The sequence below is a fragment of the Thermobia domestica genome, chromosome 16, assembly GCF_964235325.1.
Source record: "Thermobia domestica chromosome 16, izTheDome1.hap1.1, whole genome shotgun sequence".
In the NCBI taxonomy this organism is placed as follows: Eukaryota; Metazoa; Arthropoda; class Insecta; order Zygentoma; family Lepismatidae; genus Thermobia; species Thermobia domestica.
In genome coordinates, this window is record NC_137469.1 from 93,798,150 (window position 1) to 93,817,431 (window position 19,282).

At 34.6% G+C, this 19,282-nt stretch overlaps 1 protein-coding gene across 1 annotated transcript in view; it reads right to left on the reverse strand.

The window, feature by feature from the left end:
* Nucleotides 1-18,978, reverse strand: part of LOC145673249 (aminoacylase-1-like) — a 36,369-nt gene extending 17,391 nt beyond the window's left edge. The window contains exons 1-6 of the mRNA XM_081742766.1: nucleotides 18,624-18,978; nucleotides 15,620-15,789; nucleotides 11,923-12,094; nucleotides 8,466-8,612; nucleotides 2,189-2,376; nucleotides 60-289 (exon numbers count right to left, since the gene is read on the reverse strand). Coding sequence (XP_081598892.1) covers nucleotides 60-289; nucleotides 2,189-2,376; nucleotides 8,466-8,612; nucleotides 11,923-12,094; nucleotides 15,620-15,789; nucleotides 18,624-18,747 — 1,031 coding nt within the window. The 5' untranslated portion in view covers nucleotides 18,748-18,978. The remainder of the gene's footprint in view (nucleotides 1-59; nucleotides 290-2,188; nucleotides 2,377-8,465; nucleotides 8,613-11,922; nucleotides 12,095-15,619; nucleotides 15,790-18,623) is intronic.
* Nucleotides 18,979-19,282: the final 304 nt, after the last annotated feature.

The window sequence follows — 19,282 nt, forward strand, 5'->3', positions numbered from 1 at the left end:
CTATTGACGCACCACTCAGGTAGCAATAGTCGCTCTTTTATACTTATTTTGATACTTACATCCTATCACACGCAGTTTTGAATGCTGTCCACCATGGGTTACTCTCATCTAGTTTTGTAACCTCTGCTTTTGGATTCTTTTGTTCATATTCTATGTGAATGTCTGGTCCAGCTTCTTCGCACCATTGATTTACCATTGCTTCAAATTCATCATGGTCTACATCAGGAGCCAATCGAACGTCGAAGACCACCACCAGTTCTGGAGGAACTACATTCGGCTGCATGCCACCCTACATTGAGAAATTGTGGAAACTAAATAAAAATTCATGTTAAGAGTCTTCATCCCGGCGAAATTAAAATACTGCTAATTTTACAGTAATTATGTGATATCTTCAAATAGATAAAAGATAATCGAAATGTGGAACAAGAGCGCCCTAGACAATATTATTTTACACGAGAAACCGTTATCACGACTCACTTATCTGCTTTCGATTTCGAGCAATTTTGAAAATCGGCATTTATTTTCGCGTTTCTAAACAGCTGAAAACGGAAAGCCATTAGGTGACTTGTGATAACGGTACCTCACGCAAAATAATATTGTCTAGGGCGCTCTTGTTCCGTATTTCAATTATCTTTTATCTTTGAAGATATCACATAATTACTCTAAAATTAGCAGTATTTTAATTTCGCCGGAATGAAGACTCTTAAGAAAGAAAAAGCTCGTTGCCAGACAGCAATATTAAACTCTCTCAAATAGATATTTAGCTAGAGACACCTAAACTGGTATGGTAAAAATTACTTACCAGAAATAAGCTAAAATACCATCAATCAAACTGAGTAATTTCTTTTAGAAACATTTCATTAGAGAGAGAGAGAAAGAAGTAGAAAAATATTAATAACAACTGAGAAGAGTACGGAGATACGACATAATGGCATCCAGTTGGATAAAAAACATTAGTATCATTCGTCTCGGATATACGGACTTCACGGTAGTGATCATGAATTATTCTACTCTGAAATCTTTCAGCAACTTGCAGATAGTACCTATTATAGACCTCTAGAGAAAGGTTCCACCTATTATTTTCTTATCAAAATTCAGTGCGCCTAAACAGCCATGATGCACTTTGTATCACATCTCAAATTATTAATTCGCAACATGTATTAAAAATTCTCAAGTTCCATGTTTTACTTAAAATTCATAAACCCAGCAATGCAAGAAGTCCAACTGCTTCCAGCATTGGTAAACCCAATGAATGCGTCTTCATTTTCTCATGCATTATTCGGTTAATCACCAAACGAATACTATCAAATACAATCCTACCTTTCACATACTTTATTACATTATACCAGGGGTGCCCACAAAAGGGGGGCTATGACGCAAACTGCGTCATTGAAATATTTGGGGGGGGGGTAAAAATCTAAATAAATATGTTTGACGGGATATAAAAATTAATCGAAAAGATTTTTTTTTCATGGAAGAACACCTACGGATAGACAATTGGGGGGTGCGTCATGGTCATAAGGGGGGTCAGCACCACTGATTATACACCAATATTATACTTACCGATGATCCTAACAACTGAAAAGTTTCTAAATACATGCCCCGAACATTATAAAACCAAAATAAAATCCTTAATTCAAGTAGTCCACTTCGTGCTAACAATTAACAACTTTGCATTTGGAGGAAAAAAAAAAACACCTATATATCAGGAAACTAAGGACACGCACATTCTTCCCGTCAACACCACTTCAATTTTTCACCTAGTTTTAATTCATCTAGTTTGAACCGCTTTCGAGAAGTCATATAATTTGCAAGCCAGGGAGTTTTAAAAAGAAATGTTTCGTATTTTTGGTGGTTTATAACTCTGAAAGAAGGCATTTTCTGACCAATCTTTATTTGAACTTTTTTCTTTTATTTGATATAAAGAATAAATATATGACACGGTGTTCATTAACACTCTGTATATTACATGTATTTTTATTTTTCGTGAGGTGTTATCTCTTAATGATATTAAAAATGCGTTAATTATATATGAACATGATTCAATAATATTGATATGTATTGTGATTATAAGATTTGATTGTGTTAATATCATACATTAAGCAAACGAAAATTGCTTATATTTTTGTGCTTGTTCTAAATAGTAAACAAATAAATATCTGTTACTTAACATTCGATTTTAAATTACCTTTAATTGTGTCAAGTTCACACTTGTTACATCACCTGGTTTCAGGTCAGGATTGCTCTCCAGTTTCTGTTTCTCCTCCTTACGGAATTCCATGAACCTATCAATTATCACATGCAGCTTCTCTCCTGCTGTGTTTGAAAGAAGTGAAGATCCATGGCCAGTGGGACCTGGGCAGTATATCCGCATATCTGAAACAAAAAGTATAAACTCTACAGTCACAATTAAGCGTCATATGATCATTCCTTAGTACCTAGAAATGTAATTAAAAAAACTAGTCAAAAAATGTTGTCGCAAAATTGAAACTAGAAGCGTTTAAGATTGAAATTGAAATTACGTATTTCAGGTTAACGTCCCATGACTATGTCCTTTAGGCTATGGGAGATGATTAAGGCAAGTGAATGATGATGGAATACTTGTAAAGAGAAAGTGTCAGGAAACGGGAGTAAGTTACCTTGAGAACACTTACGGATAGATGTTGTCCACTATAAACTTACTTGGCCAGGAATCGAACTAGGGACCCATGCACCAGAGGTAAGCGTTCTAGCATTGAGCCACCGTGGCCCCTCCGTTCAAATGTTGTACCATTTAGGACGGTTCTTAAGAGTCTGATGAATCACGAACAAAAATGGAGATTTATTTTCATACGCATAATTGTTACACAAAACATAATGCGATACATTTATTGTCATCTGATTAAAGACCTCATATGAAAAAAAAAGAACAATACGCTCTACCAGCAACACACTGTAGCACCGTAAAGTCACAGACCCTACACTATTCACTTTTTTATTTTAAAAGTATTTTACTAACAAACCCTTCGGTAAATTCAGGTACACAAACAAAAGTAAATCCTTCGTTATAGTTACGAGTATAATGAAAAATTAAATTTATTGCAAAGATCTGAATAAAAAGAATAATTAACTTAATGGAATTAAATGATATGCAATTTAATGGATTTAAATTGAAATTAACAAATGATACTGCACTTCAAAGCAAGAAGATGTTCGTTTAAGATATCTCCAGAACAGTTCGAGGTATCGAATTACTGTGAACGCCACTATGATCTTCACGTGTTGAAAGCCATGTATGCAATTGGATGATACACTTCTAAGTGTTTTATACCGATAAAAAAGTTAGATTTTCAATCTTTTGTATCTTTGTTCCTATTCATTCGAAATCTACGATATCATGAACATAGTATTACATATTAAAGTATTCTGGATATGCCTTGTCCTGTTCATCTCATTTGCGTTATTACTGATATCGAAAAGGGTAAAAATTTAGGTATTTGTGATGTTGTGCCATCTTTAGTTTGCAACACTATATAACAAATGTCATATTGCAAGTTTTGTTTGGCACATAGACTTGAATATTCAACAATCTGATATAATGGCATTTGAGAAAATATAACTTTATGTTGGGTTGGCAACACTGTTAATGTAATGATACCACAGAGTATGTCAAACAACATCTCCCTGTCGATATTTGCATGGTACAAAATTTCAGCGTTTTTTGTCTATTAGTTTAAAAGTTACAAGGGAGTATCAAGATAAATGATCCGCTCTGTATATATATATATATATATATATATATATATATATATATAGGCCCAAAACCAACTACATAAGTTTGGGGGGCCATGAATATGTTAAGGGGGCCAAGTCATTAAAAATTCTCTCACAAATATCTAAATTATGTCTTTTGTATTAATAATAGCATTTTGTATCGAAGTATGGATGGTCCACGAAAAGTTTAGGGGGGCAGGCCCCCCTAACCCCCCTCTGGTTGCGGGCTTATATATATATATATATATATATATATATATATATATATATATATATATATATATATATCTGTAAAGTAGCCTGTCATATAGCAAAACTTCTGTTTCAAAAATGTATGTGCGTATGTGTGGTGCAAGCTTGAATTTAAGGGTTTTTGATAGATAGTATAATAAGTGCGGCACGTGCTATGGTATTTTTGAGCCATCTGTGTATATGAAGACAAATTCCGGTAGAAGGTTATCTATTTGATATTGCCATAGGATAGGTACTAGAAAAGGTGAGAAGAAGATTAATTGGTATAATTAGTTCGATCAAGGTATTAGATGAGAAATTCAAAAATACTTTTATTTGTGATTTCTTTATAGAGGGGTAACATTAGCTCTTGAATACCCATGTTTATTTGTTGGTATATGGTAACTGTTCGTTTTGTTTTGTATGTACAGTCATTTAAGGTTAGTCGAAAGAGATAAATGAGAGATACCGAATCGGAACGGAACATATTTGTAAGCTAATTTGGTGATTTGTATATATAAAGGTGAAATTTGTGTTTCTTTGAGTAAGCATTTTTTGATTAGAAGAAGATAAATTTTAAGACCTCGTACTAATACTTTTAAAAATGTTTTGTGTATAACAAGTTGCAGCAAGAAGAATAGATATGGAGTCATAAAGTAATTTAACCTGTAACTTTGCTTATTTATTAAGTACATTAGACAAAATTATGCAAAAGCAGAAAGTTAAGAAAAATTAAAATACAAATGATATTGAATTTCAAAATAATCTTCCAGTGTATATTAATCATAGCTTAACCGCATATTTAAAGCGTTTATTTGGATAATGAAGGACAGTACGAAAAGAAACAAATACGGGTTTTTATCGCTAAATTGTTCGGGAACAATCAAACTTAGAAAATCTGCAGAAGGCAGAAAGTTTTTGTACTTAAAACGAATGAAGATATATTAACTGTGATGTAAATATAAATTCTTCTGACATTTTATCTGTTTACTACCAAAATGTTAGGGGTCGAAGTACGAAATGTGACGAATTTATAATTGATTTCAAAGCAAGTTATGTAATGTCATAATATTGACAGAAACTTGGTTAAGGAGTTGAGTTGAGTTGATTTTAGTTTAGCGTCCCTTTCAGCAGCGAGGCTATATGAGACGTGGACCTACTGATTAACGTGGAATCCGAACCACATGAGCTCCCGCCGGGAATCGAACCCGGGTCTCCCACGCCAAAGGCGCGTACGCTAACCGCTTAGCCACGAAGGAACTCAACTTGGTTAAGGAAAAGTATATTTGATTCAAATTATTTACTCCGCAATATAAAGTATATCGCTGTGACAAACGGAGTATTAAAAGAGATCATGGAGTTATTGCGTTAAATGCGAGTAATGTCAAAGGAGGATGAAATTGTTAAAACAAGTGATGATCACTTAGTGATAAAATGAATAATTAACAGAAAGAGTATTGATCTATTTCTATATATTTTACACCACCGCACAACTATACCAATTTCTTTAGTATATTTGAAATTATCGGAAATCTTTATTATGATAATGTATTGATTGTAGGTGATTTCAATTTACTATCAGTTGCTAGCTCAAATAATGACTTAATGAAAGGGAATCCAAACTATAGAGCCCTGAAAGATTTTATAAATCTAAGCAATTTGAAGTCCATAAATAAAGTTCAGGATTGTAATCACCGAACTTTAAACTTGGGATGGGTACAAATTCTGAAAGAAGGAAAACTGCCTCTCGAAACCTGATGTACATCGTCCTGTTCTTCACAGTATAATTATGAATAAAATTGCCAAGAAAATTATCAACAAAGATACAACTAAGATCTTAAGTTTTAAGAAAGCTAATTTTTATGGAGTTTATATACAAATAAGAAATACTGATTGACCAATGATAAAAATAACTTAGATGGTGTAAACAACGAAATTATTTTTTTAATACAACTATATTAAATATTTTTGAAAATAAAGTTTCACAAATGAATCATAGTACCTCAAATTCTTATTCATGTTGATTTACTAATGCTATAATTAAAGAAGTATTATAGAAGATATAAATTCAGTTTTAATCTTAAACTATTTAAAGAAACAAGAAAAATTAAAATATATTATTTTTAAAACACAAAAATTTGTGGAAAATTCGGAGACGCATATTAAATTGACGTTTGTTCATTTTGGACCTCTATTCATCCGTGTATATATATATATATACAATGGTGGATCCAAGGGGGATATAGGGGTTATAGCCCCCCTTGACGCTCAGGTATACACTTGATAAAATGGGATTCAATCCTGCTTTACACTGGATAAAAACGACAAACTATGGTTTAACCCATCCCTTGAACATATCCTGGATCGGTCACTGTATATATACGAAAAATGCCATACGTTTGTTGACCCATTTCTGATTGTAGCATTCTACCATTGTAGTTTAGGGAAGAATATATAATACTTTTTGTTGGAGCGGGGAGTACTGAATTCAATACTGAATTCAAATGTATTAGAAGATATTTTAATAATTGTTGTAAAATTATGAAATGTGATGGTGGGTTTCCTGTACGTATTGGTGCTTAATTCTTTCTCAATTTTTGATTGATAACTTTTTCATTAAACTGATGTAGGTAGACGAAATGCTAGTTTTACAGAACAAATTTAGATTTCAGAGTTCTTGTGTGCTTTTTTATTCACAGTATATTATGATTGGGTAATGGTCACTAATGAAATAATCGTAAAAACTTCCCAGTTTCAATGAACAATTTTCTATTGACTTTAGTAACATCTGGTACTAAAGAATTGTCTTTGTAGATCCTTGTCAATGTACTTAGTATTAAATACTTTAATTGTTCTATTGCTGCTGTTAACAACTTGCCAGCTTTATTGTTCTGTGACTGCCCCGAAGTTTTGAATTTCTATTAGTCTTCAGCTATGAAGGATAATTTCTTTGGAAGTTTGAAGATGTGGTTCCGTATTTGAGTATCTATACATATTAGCAATTTAATTTTTTTTGGTTGGATTGTTAAAATTTGTGTGTTTGTATGTATATTTGGCATGTTTATGTTGATTTCAGAAAAAAGTCAGACCATTCTTCACGTATTTCCATGGCTATGCAGCAATAGCCATCTTCTCTAATGTGTTTAGCAAGTGTGTAATTTGGAAAAATCACCGGAAAATTTATTTTCAACAATGTTTCCTGATGGTTACATGAACTTCAAACAGATATTCAAAATTTTAATGCAAAAAGTTTATCCTTATAGATTTACATGTTCCATTGCAATATGATTCGATTGTTTTGTTATTACTACCCACAGATCATTATTAAAGTATTTACGTAATCTGTAAAACGTTACAGCTTTTATAATGACAGATTAGTTGTTAATTGAATAATGCAAGAATGCATAATACTGTTTTTTTTAATCTATAGTGTGGTGAAGACGGTCACGGTTGTTAAAGAATAGTTATAGGTGAGTTTTTTTTAAAACTATGCGCAATACTGCAACTCAACTAATAGGAATATTATCATAATTTATGATTTATTTAAGCTCTAAACCTTGACTGATTTCAAAACATAATCTACTATTGTTTTTCATTATGTTTTACCTCTTGCTGAAAATCATGAACTAAGAAATTATTTGCTTGTTCTGATAACATTCTTATGCTATTTCAGTTAATGATCAATAAACTGTTGTTTAGTATATGCTACACAGAATAACTATAATAGAACATTCATAGATTCCCGGATTATGAATAAAAAATAGTAATCCTAATCTGAACTCATTTAGTTCTTCTAATACCTGTCATGATGCCATTGATGTAAGTGGAATATTAAGAATAATTCGTTAAATATTTTCTCTGTTAAAAAGTAGGAAAGCAGGAACTTTTTGTGTCATCCGTGCACTTAGATTTTATTATTATTATTTCATTGGCTAAATAACAATAAAAAGGTACATTAAGGGCCTTACTATGGTCTCATCACTTTTTATGAATTTTAGTTAATAATTTAAAAATCAGCAAAATATATCAATAAGAACTCTCTTTAGAAAAAAATTAAGTCGGTTAAAAATCTAGAAAATGAGCTAGATAGTATCTACAAAATCCTGGTAAATGAGCTCATGGGTATTTCCAGGTCTTTTGTCAAGTTCCATCAATTTAGGCAAGTACCATCAACAACATAGCAAATTGAATAACACCAGCTTTATACTTACAAGATACTATAGTTTATATATTATAAAAGGCATTCTATGCATTGTCTGAAAATTCAAAAGGTAAACTACGCACACAGATTTCTGGTTTCTAAGAAAAAAAACTAAACACAGGCATTCTTAACAATATTTTGTGATTATGGACAATTTACCTACAAAATTTCCGATATGTTTAATTGTCTTTGAGTTGTGGTTATCATATTTGCATAAACAATAACTTTTTCCAGATTTTTTTCTTTTCATGTATATATGTTCCATGTAAATTGTACTTACGCCAAGTACATCTTTCTCCATTGAAGAGGATAAATTCCTCTGTAGAACTAGCAACTCCTTCATCCAAACCACATCCTACATTCAGCTTCCGAAAGTCATTAGTGCGAACAAATTTCTGCATTCCATCATGTCCACCAATTTCTTCATCTAAACATAAAACAACAGTGGTAGATTAACAGAGTCAAAGGGTTTTACTTTTGGCTTTAAAGATTAATTTCGTAGGGAGTATACCTATATATATATATATATCAAAAATTTGTCGATCCAGTCTGTTTGACTCAAGCTAGACATAACCTAACCAAACAAGCAAGCATATATACCTAATTTAAACTGTGGATAATTATGGTATCATTTCCTTAGGCTGGTAACAGTAAGCCTCAAACGAAGAAGTGTATGATTTATCAATTGCACGAACAACTGTAGTAGGAAGAGTGAAACAACTCAAATTCTTCGAATGAAAAATATAGGGTATCCATAAAGTCCGTTGCCACCCAGTGTATCTTTCAAACGATTGCAAACTTCAATCCCTTAAAATAATGACGGATGTGTTTTAGCGTTTTCTCGTACTCACAGTCGTTTCATAGATACATGGGGTGTCAACAGACTTTATGGACACGAAATGTGAACCCCCAGGACTTGAAACTTTCGGCAAAATATTTCTCTTATAGAGACCTTTCCAACAAATATTACTCGACCTTCTTTGTCATTTGAAATGTTCAAGTTGATCCCACGTACCCCTATATGGGGGGTGTCTGGGGGTGCACCTTTTATAGCTCAAAATTCAAGGCCCTTAAAATAACGATGAGGGTATTTTTGCGTTTTCTCATATTTGCAGTCGTTTGGAAGATACATTGGGCGGAAATGTATATCCTCCTGTCACAGAAAACGGATAGGGATGGAATGTAAGGCCTAAAAGATGTACAACTTCTTTCACTTCGATTAAAAAGATGTACGAACTGTTCGGAATTTAACTGTGACGAGTTACTATAATTTATGGATATCGTATTCATTAATTAACTTAACACATGTTTTGTTCTATTTAAAGTTCTTATTTAAATTTATTATTGAATCATCTTCTGTTTCTAATATATATATATATATATATATATATATATATATATATATATATATATATATATATATATAGAGAGAGAGAGAGAGAGAGAGAGAGAGAGAGAGATAGATAGATAGATATCATATTATGAATGTTCATGCACTATGCCTTTTCATTGATATATTTAATTTATGCATGTTTGATATCTTTTCTATTTTTCTTATCCTTTCGATATTCCAATATGATCGCTTTTTGAAGATTTAATTTCGTAAAATTTTGACAAGTCTATGTCATTATCTATGTACCTAATTTTCTTTCTTTTATTCTTGTTCAAAATAATAGACTGATTCACTCTCATTCTTTCGTAATCGTAAATGAAAAATTTGATCAATCTATTATACAAAATTAACTATTTCGAATATTTGTGATTTAGATTAAAATTATTGATTCGTATATCTTAAAATTCATCTACTAATTTTCAGAGAAAGCACAATTTAAAGATTTGCTGAATTACACTGATAATTATGAACGACATGCTTATGTAAAATAGGTTCCTTCGCTCCTGTTCTGATCACTACGTTTAGTTCAGTTCCTCTAAATTGTATGTTCGATTTTGAACGTAAACTGTGAATATAATTGCTGATTTAAAATATTGAAAATATCAAGCAATAGAAGGTTAATTTTTAATGTTGGTAACAATGCAGAATATTGTCTACTCTCGCATACGTATGTGCTATGTAAATAACTCTCGTTAACTCATGTCTATGAAAATGCTTGTCTTCTCATAAACATAATAATAATTACCTGAAGAATTTGAGAATCGGAGATTAGAACAAATACTTATCTACATACATACTTCGTTAGTAGGATGTAGACGGTGTGTGTCTGAATTTGTTTATACCCATGTCTCCGGTCCATATATTCAGAACAGCACTATGAAGAATTACACAGTTTATTTTACAAAAACGAAACTATGAACTAGTTTTGTTTTCTTCTAGTGGAATGAAATAGGAACTTGATTTCTTTTAAGGGAATACGCACGAAAAAAGTTATTTTCCATTGATTTATTTTGCACTTCCTGAACAGATACTGCAAATATAATTTGGTACTTAAAATATTGATGGGTAGAAAACTTTTTTGAAACACGAAGTAGTGAGATTTGGTCGAAATATAAACCATTTTTATCCATATCCCTGGCAAGTTTCCTATAAGTAATAAGGCATCTATGCAATATAGTAGCTCCATCAAATCTTAACCCATCAAACCTTAGGGTTGAAATATTATACACATTTGTAGGGTAAAAATCTCGATTGTACTTGCCTCTATACAAACTCGAGTAGTGATTCGAAACCTACTTTTAATGGAGATCCAGTCTCACATACTTGGTACTGGAACGGAACTTTCAACGAAACAGTAAATCAAAATCCAAACACATTGATCATATGTAGGATGCCATGGATCGGTAACTCAAGTTTCTCGAGACACTTCCACATTCCACTTTAGTATTGAAGCCCGCATTACGCACAGTTAGTTAGCTATATCAGCGGACAACTAACTATACGTACAAAAATCTCATATCTCTTTCATATCGGACTGCTGCTATACAGAAAGGGTAAGGATTTACACGTTGTTAGTGGTCATAGTTCAAGGATATTAAACTGAACATTGACAGGGCGGTAGCAAGATGTCTTCCTTTTTAAAGAACCGAACAAGATCACCCTTAAAATGGTAGAGCGATGAAATGAGTTGTTATTTACAGAAAAGGAAAAAACGGACCGGAAGTACCCTTTTACTGGTAGAATATGAACGGTTCATCACGGCTAAATGGTCAGCGGTGGTCCAACTTTAGATATAAGTATCAGGTAGCTTGGATTCCACGTTAAATTGTAAGACTACATCTGCATAAAATCGATGTTGAACGGGGACATGAGGCTTTCGTTCATCAATTCAACGATATTTTCGTGATGAAGAGGTACAGGACACTAATTAACCCACAGTCCTTTATTGTACGGCTAGTTAATCATCTATTTACAAGTTGATAGTATTGAAGTTTCATCGTTAAATTAATTTCAGTAGTATTACAGTCCAGAAGGATATTTGACCAAATGGCTTTTAGTTGGATAATATGTGATTAGCACATCGGCTTCCATCACTGTTGTTTCTTATTAGCGAAAGATCGATTACAATCAACTACCTGGGTCAACACAAAAAACTATGTCTCGACTGGACTTCAAACCCACAACTATGGAAAATAAAGAAACGGAGGCACAAAATTGCACTTGCTTGCAAATTTTATCTATTCTCCTTCTTCCTGCTTACAGTATTTTATAAAACTTTACCTAAGTCACTGCATAAAGGGATTCAGTGTCTACATATATGTACGATGAAACGAAAAGATCATACCTGGTACAAAAGAGATGTGAATAGTTCTTTTAAATCTAGCTCCTTGAGATTTCAGTCGTCTTACTGCTTCCAAATATTGACTTCCTACACATTTCATATCTTGGGTTCCGCGAGCGTAAATATTTCCTTTCTCATCTTTTTTTGCTCCAAATGGATCGTACTTCCACTTGTTCTGAAAATGAAACCATTAACTTGAAATACACGCTTTCAAACAGTCTTATATTGTAAAGCAGTTATTACGTATTATCATTGCAAAGTCATTATAAAAGTTGGTCAACAGAAAGGATAGTATGCTTATTTATAAATGTAACTTAAATTTACACTTAAAAGACATTACTTTTTATTGTTGGTCCGAATGCTCAATTTTAGAGGATGTTTGAGATTATCTATTCTATCTTGTTTGTTTTTGAAACGCTATCCAAAACTATCTTGCGAACCTATCCAAAACTACCGGGGATGTTTAAGATTATCTATTCTGATCTTGTTTGTTTGTGAAACATTATCCAAATACCCATTTCTGTGAAAAAGCAGGTTAAGTCGTTAGTTTGTAACTGGACGTAATAATTTCTCTACGATATGTTTACAACAGAAGTTTATCAAGCTTCTGTTGTACACTTCATCAAAGTATGTGGTTTTCCTAGGATTGCAATCAATTTATTCCTCCCCTTTTGTATTTCCCGAATTCGAATGGATCCGTAATTGACAAAAGATGCGCCAGATTGTAGCATTTTGCGCTCATGAAAATGTATGGATTTCAGTGCCAGGATTTCGGAAATTGTTTAAAGTACTCATCGTGAGAGTGAATTCATCAGAACGAAGTTCGAGCCCAGCGTGAGTGGATTCGGACGACCCTAACGCCATGTCTGATTCCCAAATGGGTGAGTAATGTATGCAATTTGGTCCGGAAGGTGGTGGCTAGTTGCCTAGGTGGTACTTCAGTATGGATCTGAGATGGGTAGGACCGAAGAGTAGCAAGTTCCCGGGAATTCCTGGTGGTCCTGAATTAAACCTGGTTTCTGCCGGGGTGTGGTCACAATTGCGGGGTTTGTTAACTTGGATTTTTTATACTCCAAGAGAGGGGATAAATTTGCCTTATAATGCTCGGGTGCCAAGCTAATCATGTTGGTGTACTCCTTGCTCGCTACGGGAGTTCCCTTGATCAGTAGGAGAACTGGAAGACACTCAGGGCCGTAAGAACCAGTAATTGAAGATTGCGGTCGGTCAAGGTTTGATAGTCTTAAACTATCTCCTGTGAAAGTTTGAACTACAACAATATAACTACAAGTCCTTGCAATCACAGATCAGCCATAAGTTGTAATGTAGGGTTCATCCCATCGTCAAACGAGAAAAACGACTGGCGTAGATATATAGGTGTTATATTTGATATTCGGCTGGTATAACATAATTTTGAATCTTTAATATCACTAAGTAATTATTGAACAATACTACGTTTTTTCAATATTTCCGTTAGAAGCAATATGGTCACTACTGAAGAAAGGGGACCATTTGGGGGCAAAGTTTTCGAGTAGGAGTGAATGGCCACTATTTAGCTCCGCCACTGTCATCCATCCGTGTTACTTTACAATCCAATATCCTTTAAATGCCCAATGACCCAACTGCTGCGTTAACGCTTTAAACCTCAATAGCTGAACCCCTAATTAAGCTAGAAAGATAACTTTGATATCAGCGTGTTCCTGAAGGATGAAGCTTTCCGCAAATATCATTTTGTATATGTAGGGTGTACCACAGCGGAGGGGGAGGATGAAGTTCGTTTTTTGTTTTGTTTTATTGCATCAGTTTCGGGGGGATCTATTCCCCTTGGGAAATAAAATTGGTATGTGAAGCAATGAAATAGTCCACTACATGGTAATACCATGTGTGTATACTTGCTGTTTATATGGGGGAAGAGCAGGAGGGGGAGTCTCATTTTTTGATGTAAATTACATTTATTTTAAGGTCGGTTCCATATACGAGAGTCATTTAACTCGAACTGGCAACACTGCTACGATTGGAGTGCCGTGTGGGCAGAAGACAGACGATGAATGTAGTCAGTATGTTCCGTGAGTGTGTACGAGTCAGTTCAACGCTGCTGCGATCCCATATTATGGTGTGTGTGGCGAGTAGACATTCTTAAAGTGATTGTTGTGCGAAATACCGCCCTAACGCAATCTTCACGCATGCAGAACTGTGTGTTTATGAAATTCGAAGCCGCACGAGGGCGAAATGCTAGGACGATTCGCAGAGGATTAATAGCGGCCTGTAGTGAAGCTGCTCTACCGTATGGGATAGTGGCGAGATGTGTTCCAGCATTTCACGCGGGACGACAGTCAACAGACAAAATGCATGATGGGGGACACATGCAAACCGCTACGGACGAAATTCATTTGCAAGACTGCGGACACGCATTGACGGTGATCGGCGCTGGACTTGTAGTAAATTGGCGCAGGAGCTGAACATTTCTTTCGGATCAGTGTTCCGCATGCTAACACAAGATCTTGGCATGCGGAAAATTGCAGCCAAATGGATACCCCATGTTGTGACCGAGGTTCGTAAGTGGCATAGGTGGGAATGTGCGCGCCGACACCTTCAACGTTACAATGAGGAAGGTGATGATTTCTTGCACCGCATTATTGCAAGTGACGAAACGTGGGGAAGATACTACTTACCTGAATTGGAACGTCAGTCGAGTGAATGGTGCCATCCAGAATCTCCACGACCAAAAAAGCTTAGGCAAGAGCCAGCAAACGTGACGCTGATGATCATAATGTCGTACGAGTACGAAGACCGTTATCACAAGTCACCTAGTAACTTTCCGTTTGCACCCATTTAGAAACGCGAAAATAAATACCAATTTTCTGAATGACTCGAAACTGTAAGCAGATAAGTGAATCGTGATAACGGTATTTCACGTAAAATAATATTGTCTAGAGAGGTCTTGTTTCACTTTTCGATTATATTTTATCTATTTGAAGATATCACATAATTACTGTAAAATTAGCGGTATTTTAATTTCGCCGTGATGGGACCTCTTAATAACCTGACAATTCGGCATAATTCATTTTTCCTGAAAAAAAAAAAATATATACGAGGAGTAGTTTATTCTTGGAGGTTAGTTTTCACTAACGATTTTCTCAAAAACGACTCTAGCAAATTTGTTCATATTTCACAATTACATATTCCATATTTTCCCATTTTTAGGACATAAATATAGTACATCCTTATTTTCAAAGTTTTTAGAATACGTTTGTTTTATCTTGGCACGCTTCCCGCCTAAAGGATGAATCTGCCTGCATCGCGTTCTTGCCACGCCGCACTTAAGTTGCGTGTCACAATATGCTAGGAAACCCAGCAAAACATCACACCGCTCACAAGTCACTGTAACACACTTGTTCGCGTGTGGCTACTAAGCACTTCAAATACCCGCCAAATAGCAATGACGACATTTGATGGGCTCGCTGGCTAACAACTAACGTCACCTACACGACAAAGCCAATAAGACGCCTATTGGATTAAAACATTCACGTGAGTCTAGCAGAAAGTACTTTAAAAGCCAACCAAGTGCACTGGCGGGAGGCGTGCCAAGATAAAAGAAACGTACTCTAGGTCACGAAAATTCGAGACCTAGTGATAATAATAGCTGAAGCAGTTATCTAGTGTGTACTAAGAAAAAATGTTACTGTGAAAAGTTATCACTTACCCGAAACACTGGTACAACATCCATATGCGAATTAAGTAAAAGCGATGAAGCTTGTTTGTCTGTTCCTTCCCATGTAATTACAACTATTGGCTTCTTTGGCACAACATAGTATATTTTTAAGGGCAGACCAATGCTTTCAGCTTGACGTTTAAGGAATTCGACGCAACCATCTAAAAAGAAATAAATAAAACTAAAAGGCTTAGGACACATTGCTTTATAAAAAATAATTATAAATCAAGAAAAGAAATAATCACAATTAAAATGCGAAAGAAGGTTCCAGTTTTAAATTAATATTTGCACAGTATCTTACTTCAATTGTATAAATATATTGAATGTGCTTATCAAAAACTGAAGGCAATTTTCTTGAGTTTCCAGGTATCTAACACATAAGTTCTAAAATACGAGGCACGTTTGGAAAGTAACCTCCGATTTGTCACTGTGCATGAAACAGTGGAGTTAGCGCTACCATCTTTTCAGAAACGTGTGCGGTAAATCAGTCTGTATTCAGCCATGGTAGAGCGAAGGTTGTCTCGTATTATTTCTTCATTTATTTGTTTGCGTTACTCCAAACCCAAAGCCCGATGAAATTTTATAAAATTGAAGACATAAGGGGATGAAAAGTACACGTTTGTAAACATTCTCATTGCAACTGAAAGTGTTCAGGTAGCCTTTAGAAAAAAAAAAAAAACTCTTGCCTACACAACAATACTCAAAAGCAATACACGATTTCATGCATAAACAAACTAGCGCATGGGGTTCCGGTACGGGCGCGGGCCGCTTTTATGTGAGTCGCATTCCATATCTTACAGTTCTGTTTAAGCTCCGAGTGTGTTCAAACGTAGCCTGCTTGTCTAGTATTTATGCGTTGTACTGACGTCATTAGCAACTACATACAATACAGTAGTGTACGACAATGGCGTAAAAATACAGGTTGTAGAATACGATGTTGAAATTCGTTGCTCTAAAACCGTTACTTTTAAGTCCCTTGCGATTGATTGAGGTATTGTATATTGATTACTGCAAGAAATATGAAGAACAACATTTATCTTCCCTCTAAAAACATTTTGCTTCCCATTCTTTCTTGCAATATTTGCCTTCATCAACCGTACGTTTCTTTTTTACCTACATCACACTTATTACTCACAACATCTTCATTACATAATAAACATTTTTCAGAATTACTGTACCTGTGTAGCTACAAATTGCAGTAAAACGCAGAGGCTAGTCTGCACACGCCCGGAGCATTAGAAGAACTAAGGAAGATGGAAGACAGACTATCTTTGTAGAAAATGTAATATAGTTTAATTTTGTTCTTGAAATCTTTTTGTTCGACCTCATAGTTTTTTAGATATTCGAGAAAAACTTTTACCGTGCACCTTCTGGGACTTTTTGTATGTCATTTAGGTCACTCCTCCCACAACTGTGCAGATTTCAAAACTACTCGATTTTTTTCCTTCGTTGACTGGGCTAAATGCTGCGCAGGCCAGTGAAGAAATGTGTGTCACTTATGAGCAAGATACGTCATTAAAAGCAACAGCCAAAAGATACTTCACTGACTTTCGTTTTGGCAAGTTCGATATCCAAGATGCTCTCCGCAGTGACCAATCACAGCAAAAGTAGATAATATTCTTGCCAAAGTCGAGCAAAACTGGCATGTAAGCAATCATGATATTCGCAATGACTCAAAGATCCCCAAGCAGTGTTAAGAATAACTTCACTCAAGTTTGGGTGTTACATGATCTGACTCGGTCTTTAATCGACCTCATTTTTATCTATGAAACTTAATTGAAGCTAACGTACATGAGCCATTTATGAAGCAGTTGACTACAAGTGATTAAAAGTGGATAACCTACGACAACAATATACGAAAAAAATCGTGGTCGAAGCTCCACAGTCTGACAAAGTCCAAGCTGACGTCAAGAAAAGTTATAGCCTACTGTGCATTTGGTGAGACTGGAAGGGCATTGTGTATCACGAGCTTCTGCCGCTGGATAGAATGATAGACTCGAACCCGTACTGACGAATTCCCATAAGTGCGCCTAGCTTTTCAAAAATTAAGAGCCGGAATTGGTCAACAGAAAGGGTGCCGTATACCATGCTGACAACGTAGGCCGTATACATCTTTAACGACCAGTCAGAAATTGAGAAACCTTCGCAGAGATTTTAATTCATTCACCGTGTAACTTGGACCTACACCGTCACTCTACCATTTGTTTCGGTCTCTGCAAAACTTCCTGAATGGTGTTAGTTTCAAAAGAAGTCTGTGAAAACCACGTGTCATTATTTTTTCCCGAGAAAGCACAGAAGTTCTACAGTGATGGGATTATGATGTTGCTGGAAAAATGGCAGATGTCATGGAACAAAATGGTTCCTGTTGATTTCATAATGTTATTTTCAAATCACAATAAACATATTCTCAACTTTGACCTTCAAAGGTTCAATACTTATAAGAGAACCTGATGATTAATCAATGAGCTGTGAGTAACCTAAAATTGTGTAACCTCTCTATGATGCCTATGTTTAGCCTTTCTGCCTATGTATAACCTCTCTGTCTATGTTTAGCAGAAGGGGTCCAGCTCTTTTCTCTAAAATTTCTCTAAGAAATTTTAGTAATTTCTTTTCACATTCGGTTAGTTTAGGGTAGGTTAGGTTAATTTAGTTTAGGTTAGGTTAGGTTAGTTTATGTTATATTAGTGTAGTGGTCCCCATAATTTTCCAAAAAAATTATAGAATTTCGCTTATTTCTACTAATATTAGGTTAGTTTATTTTAGTTCAGGTTAGCTTAGGTTAGATTTGGTTACGTTATGTTACGTATAAGTACTTGCATCATTCATTTATCCTGTCAATTTTGTGTTTTTTACGTGCTTCTGGACCCCTTATACTAAACATACTCCTAATGGAAAACTCATTTTTTTTTACGAATAAATAATTATATCCTATCGTTGTCCGTCATTCAGAACTTTTATTGTATATCATTTACATAAAGTTCATATATTTACTTACCATAATCTGGATTTGGATGAACTGAAAGAATTCGTAAATATTCACGGAAATTGGTTACTGCTGGGTTCTCCTTTGCTCCTGTTCCATCGCAGGCGCACATGTCACACGTCTCGCAGCCGTACATTTCACGTGAATTCTAATCTAGTAGCATAATTATTTACACGAAACGTTACAATGAAAAAGTTTCCGTTGTTAATTTGTGTTGTTTATCTATGTGATCTGTGTTGTTTATTGCAGGTTATGCAACACAGGTTAATACATATCATTCAACATTATCTGGAACATTACGTAACTAACGTATACATTCCATGTTACGCTAAAGCACACATAAAACACCAATTATCTGTTCATTCATGTTTTTACACACTTTTTACCAAGGATGTTATAAAATAGCATGTTGTTCAATGTTACAAGTCACTATGTGTATGTAGCATTGAACGGGTATTATTCTTCACCCGAAAAACGATAAGTAATTGTAAAATACTTCCACCTATAATTTCAGAAAGAAAAAATGATAGAACTAGAATGCTTTTATAAGAGAAAGAGTACAGACGAAGTGTAAGATCATTGTGTCAGGGTAATAACCATCCAGAGCATCGTAGACAATTGTTTAAGACAAGAGATGTGATTAAAAAATGCTTTTTAATTTAATCCTAATC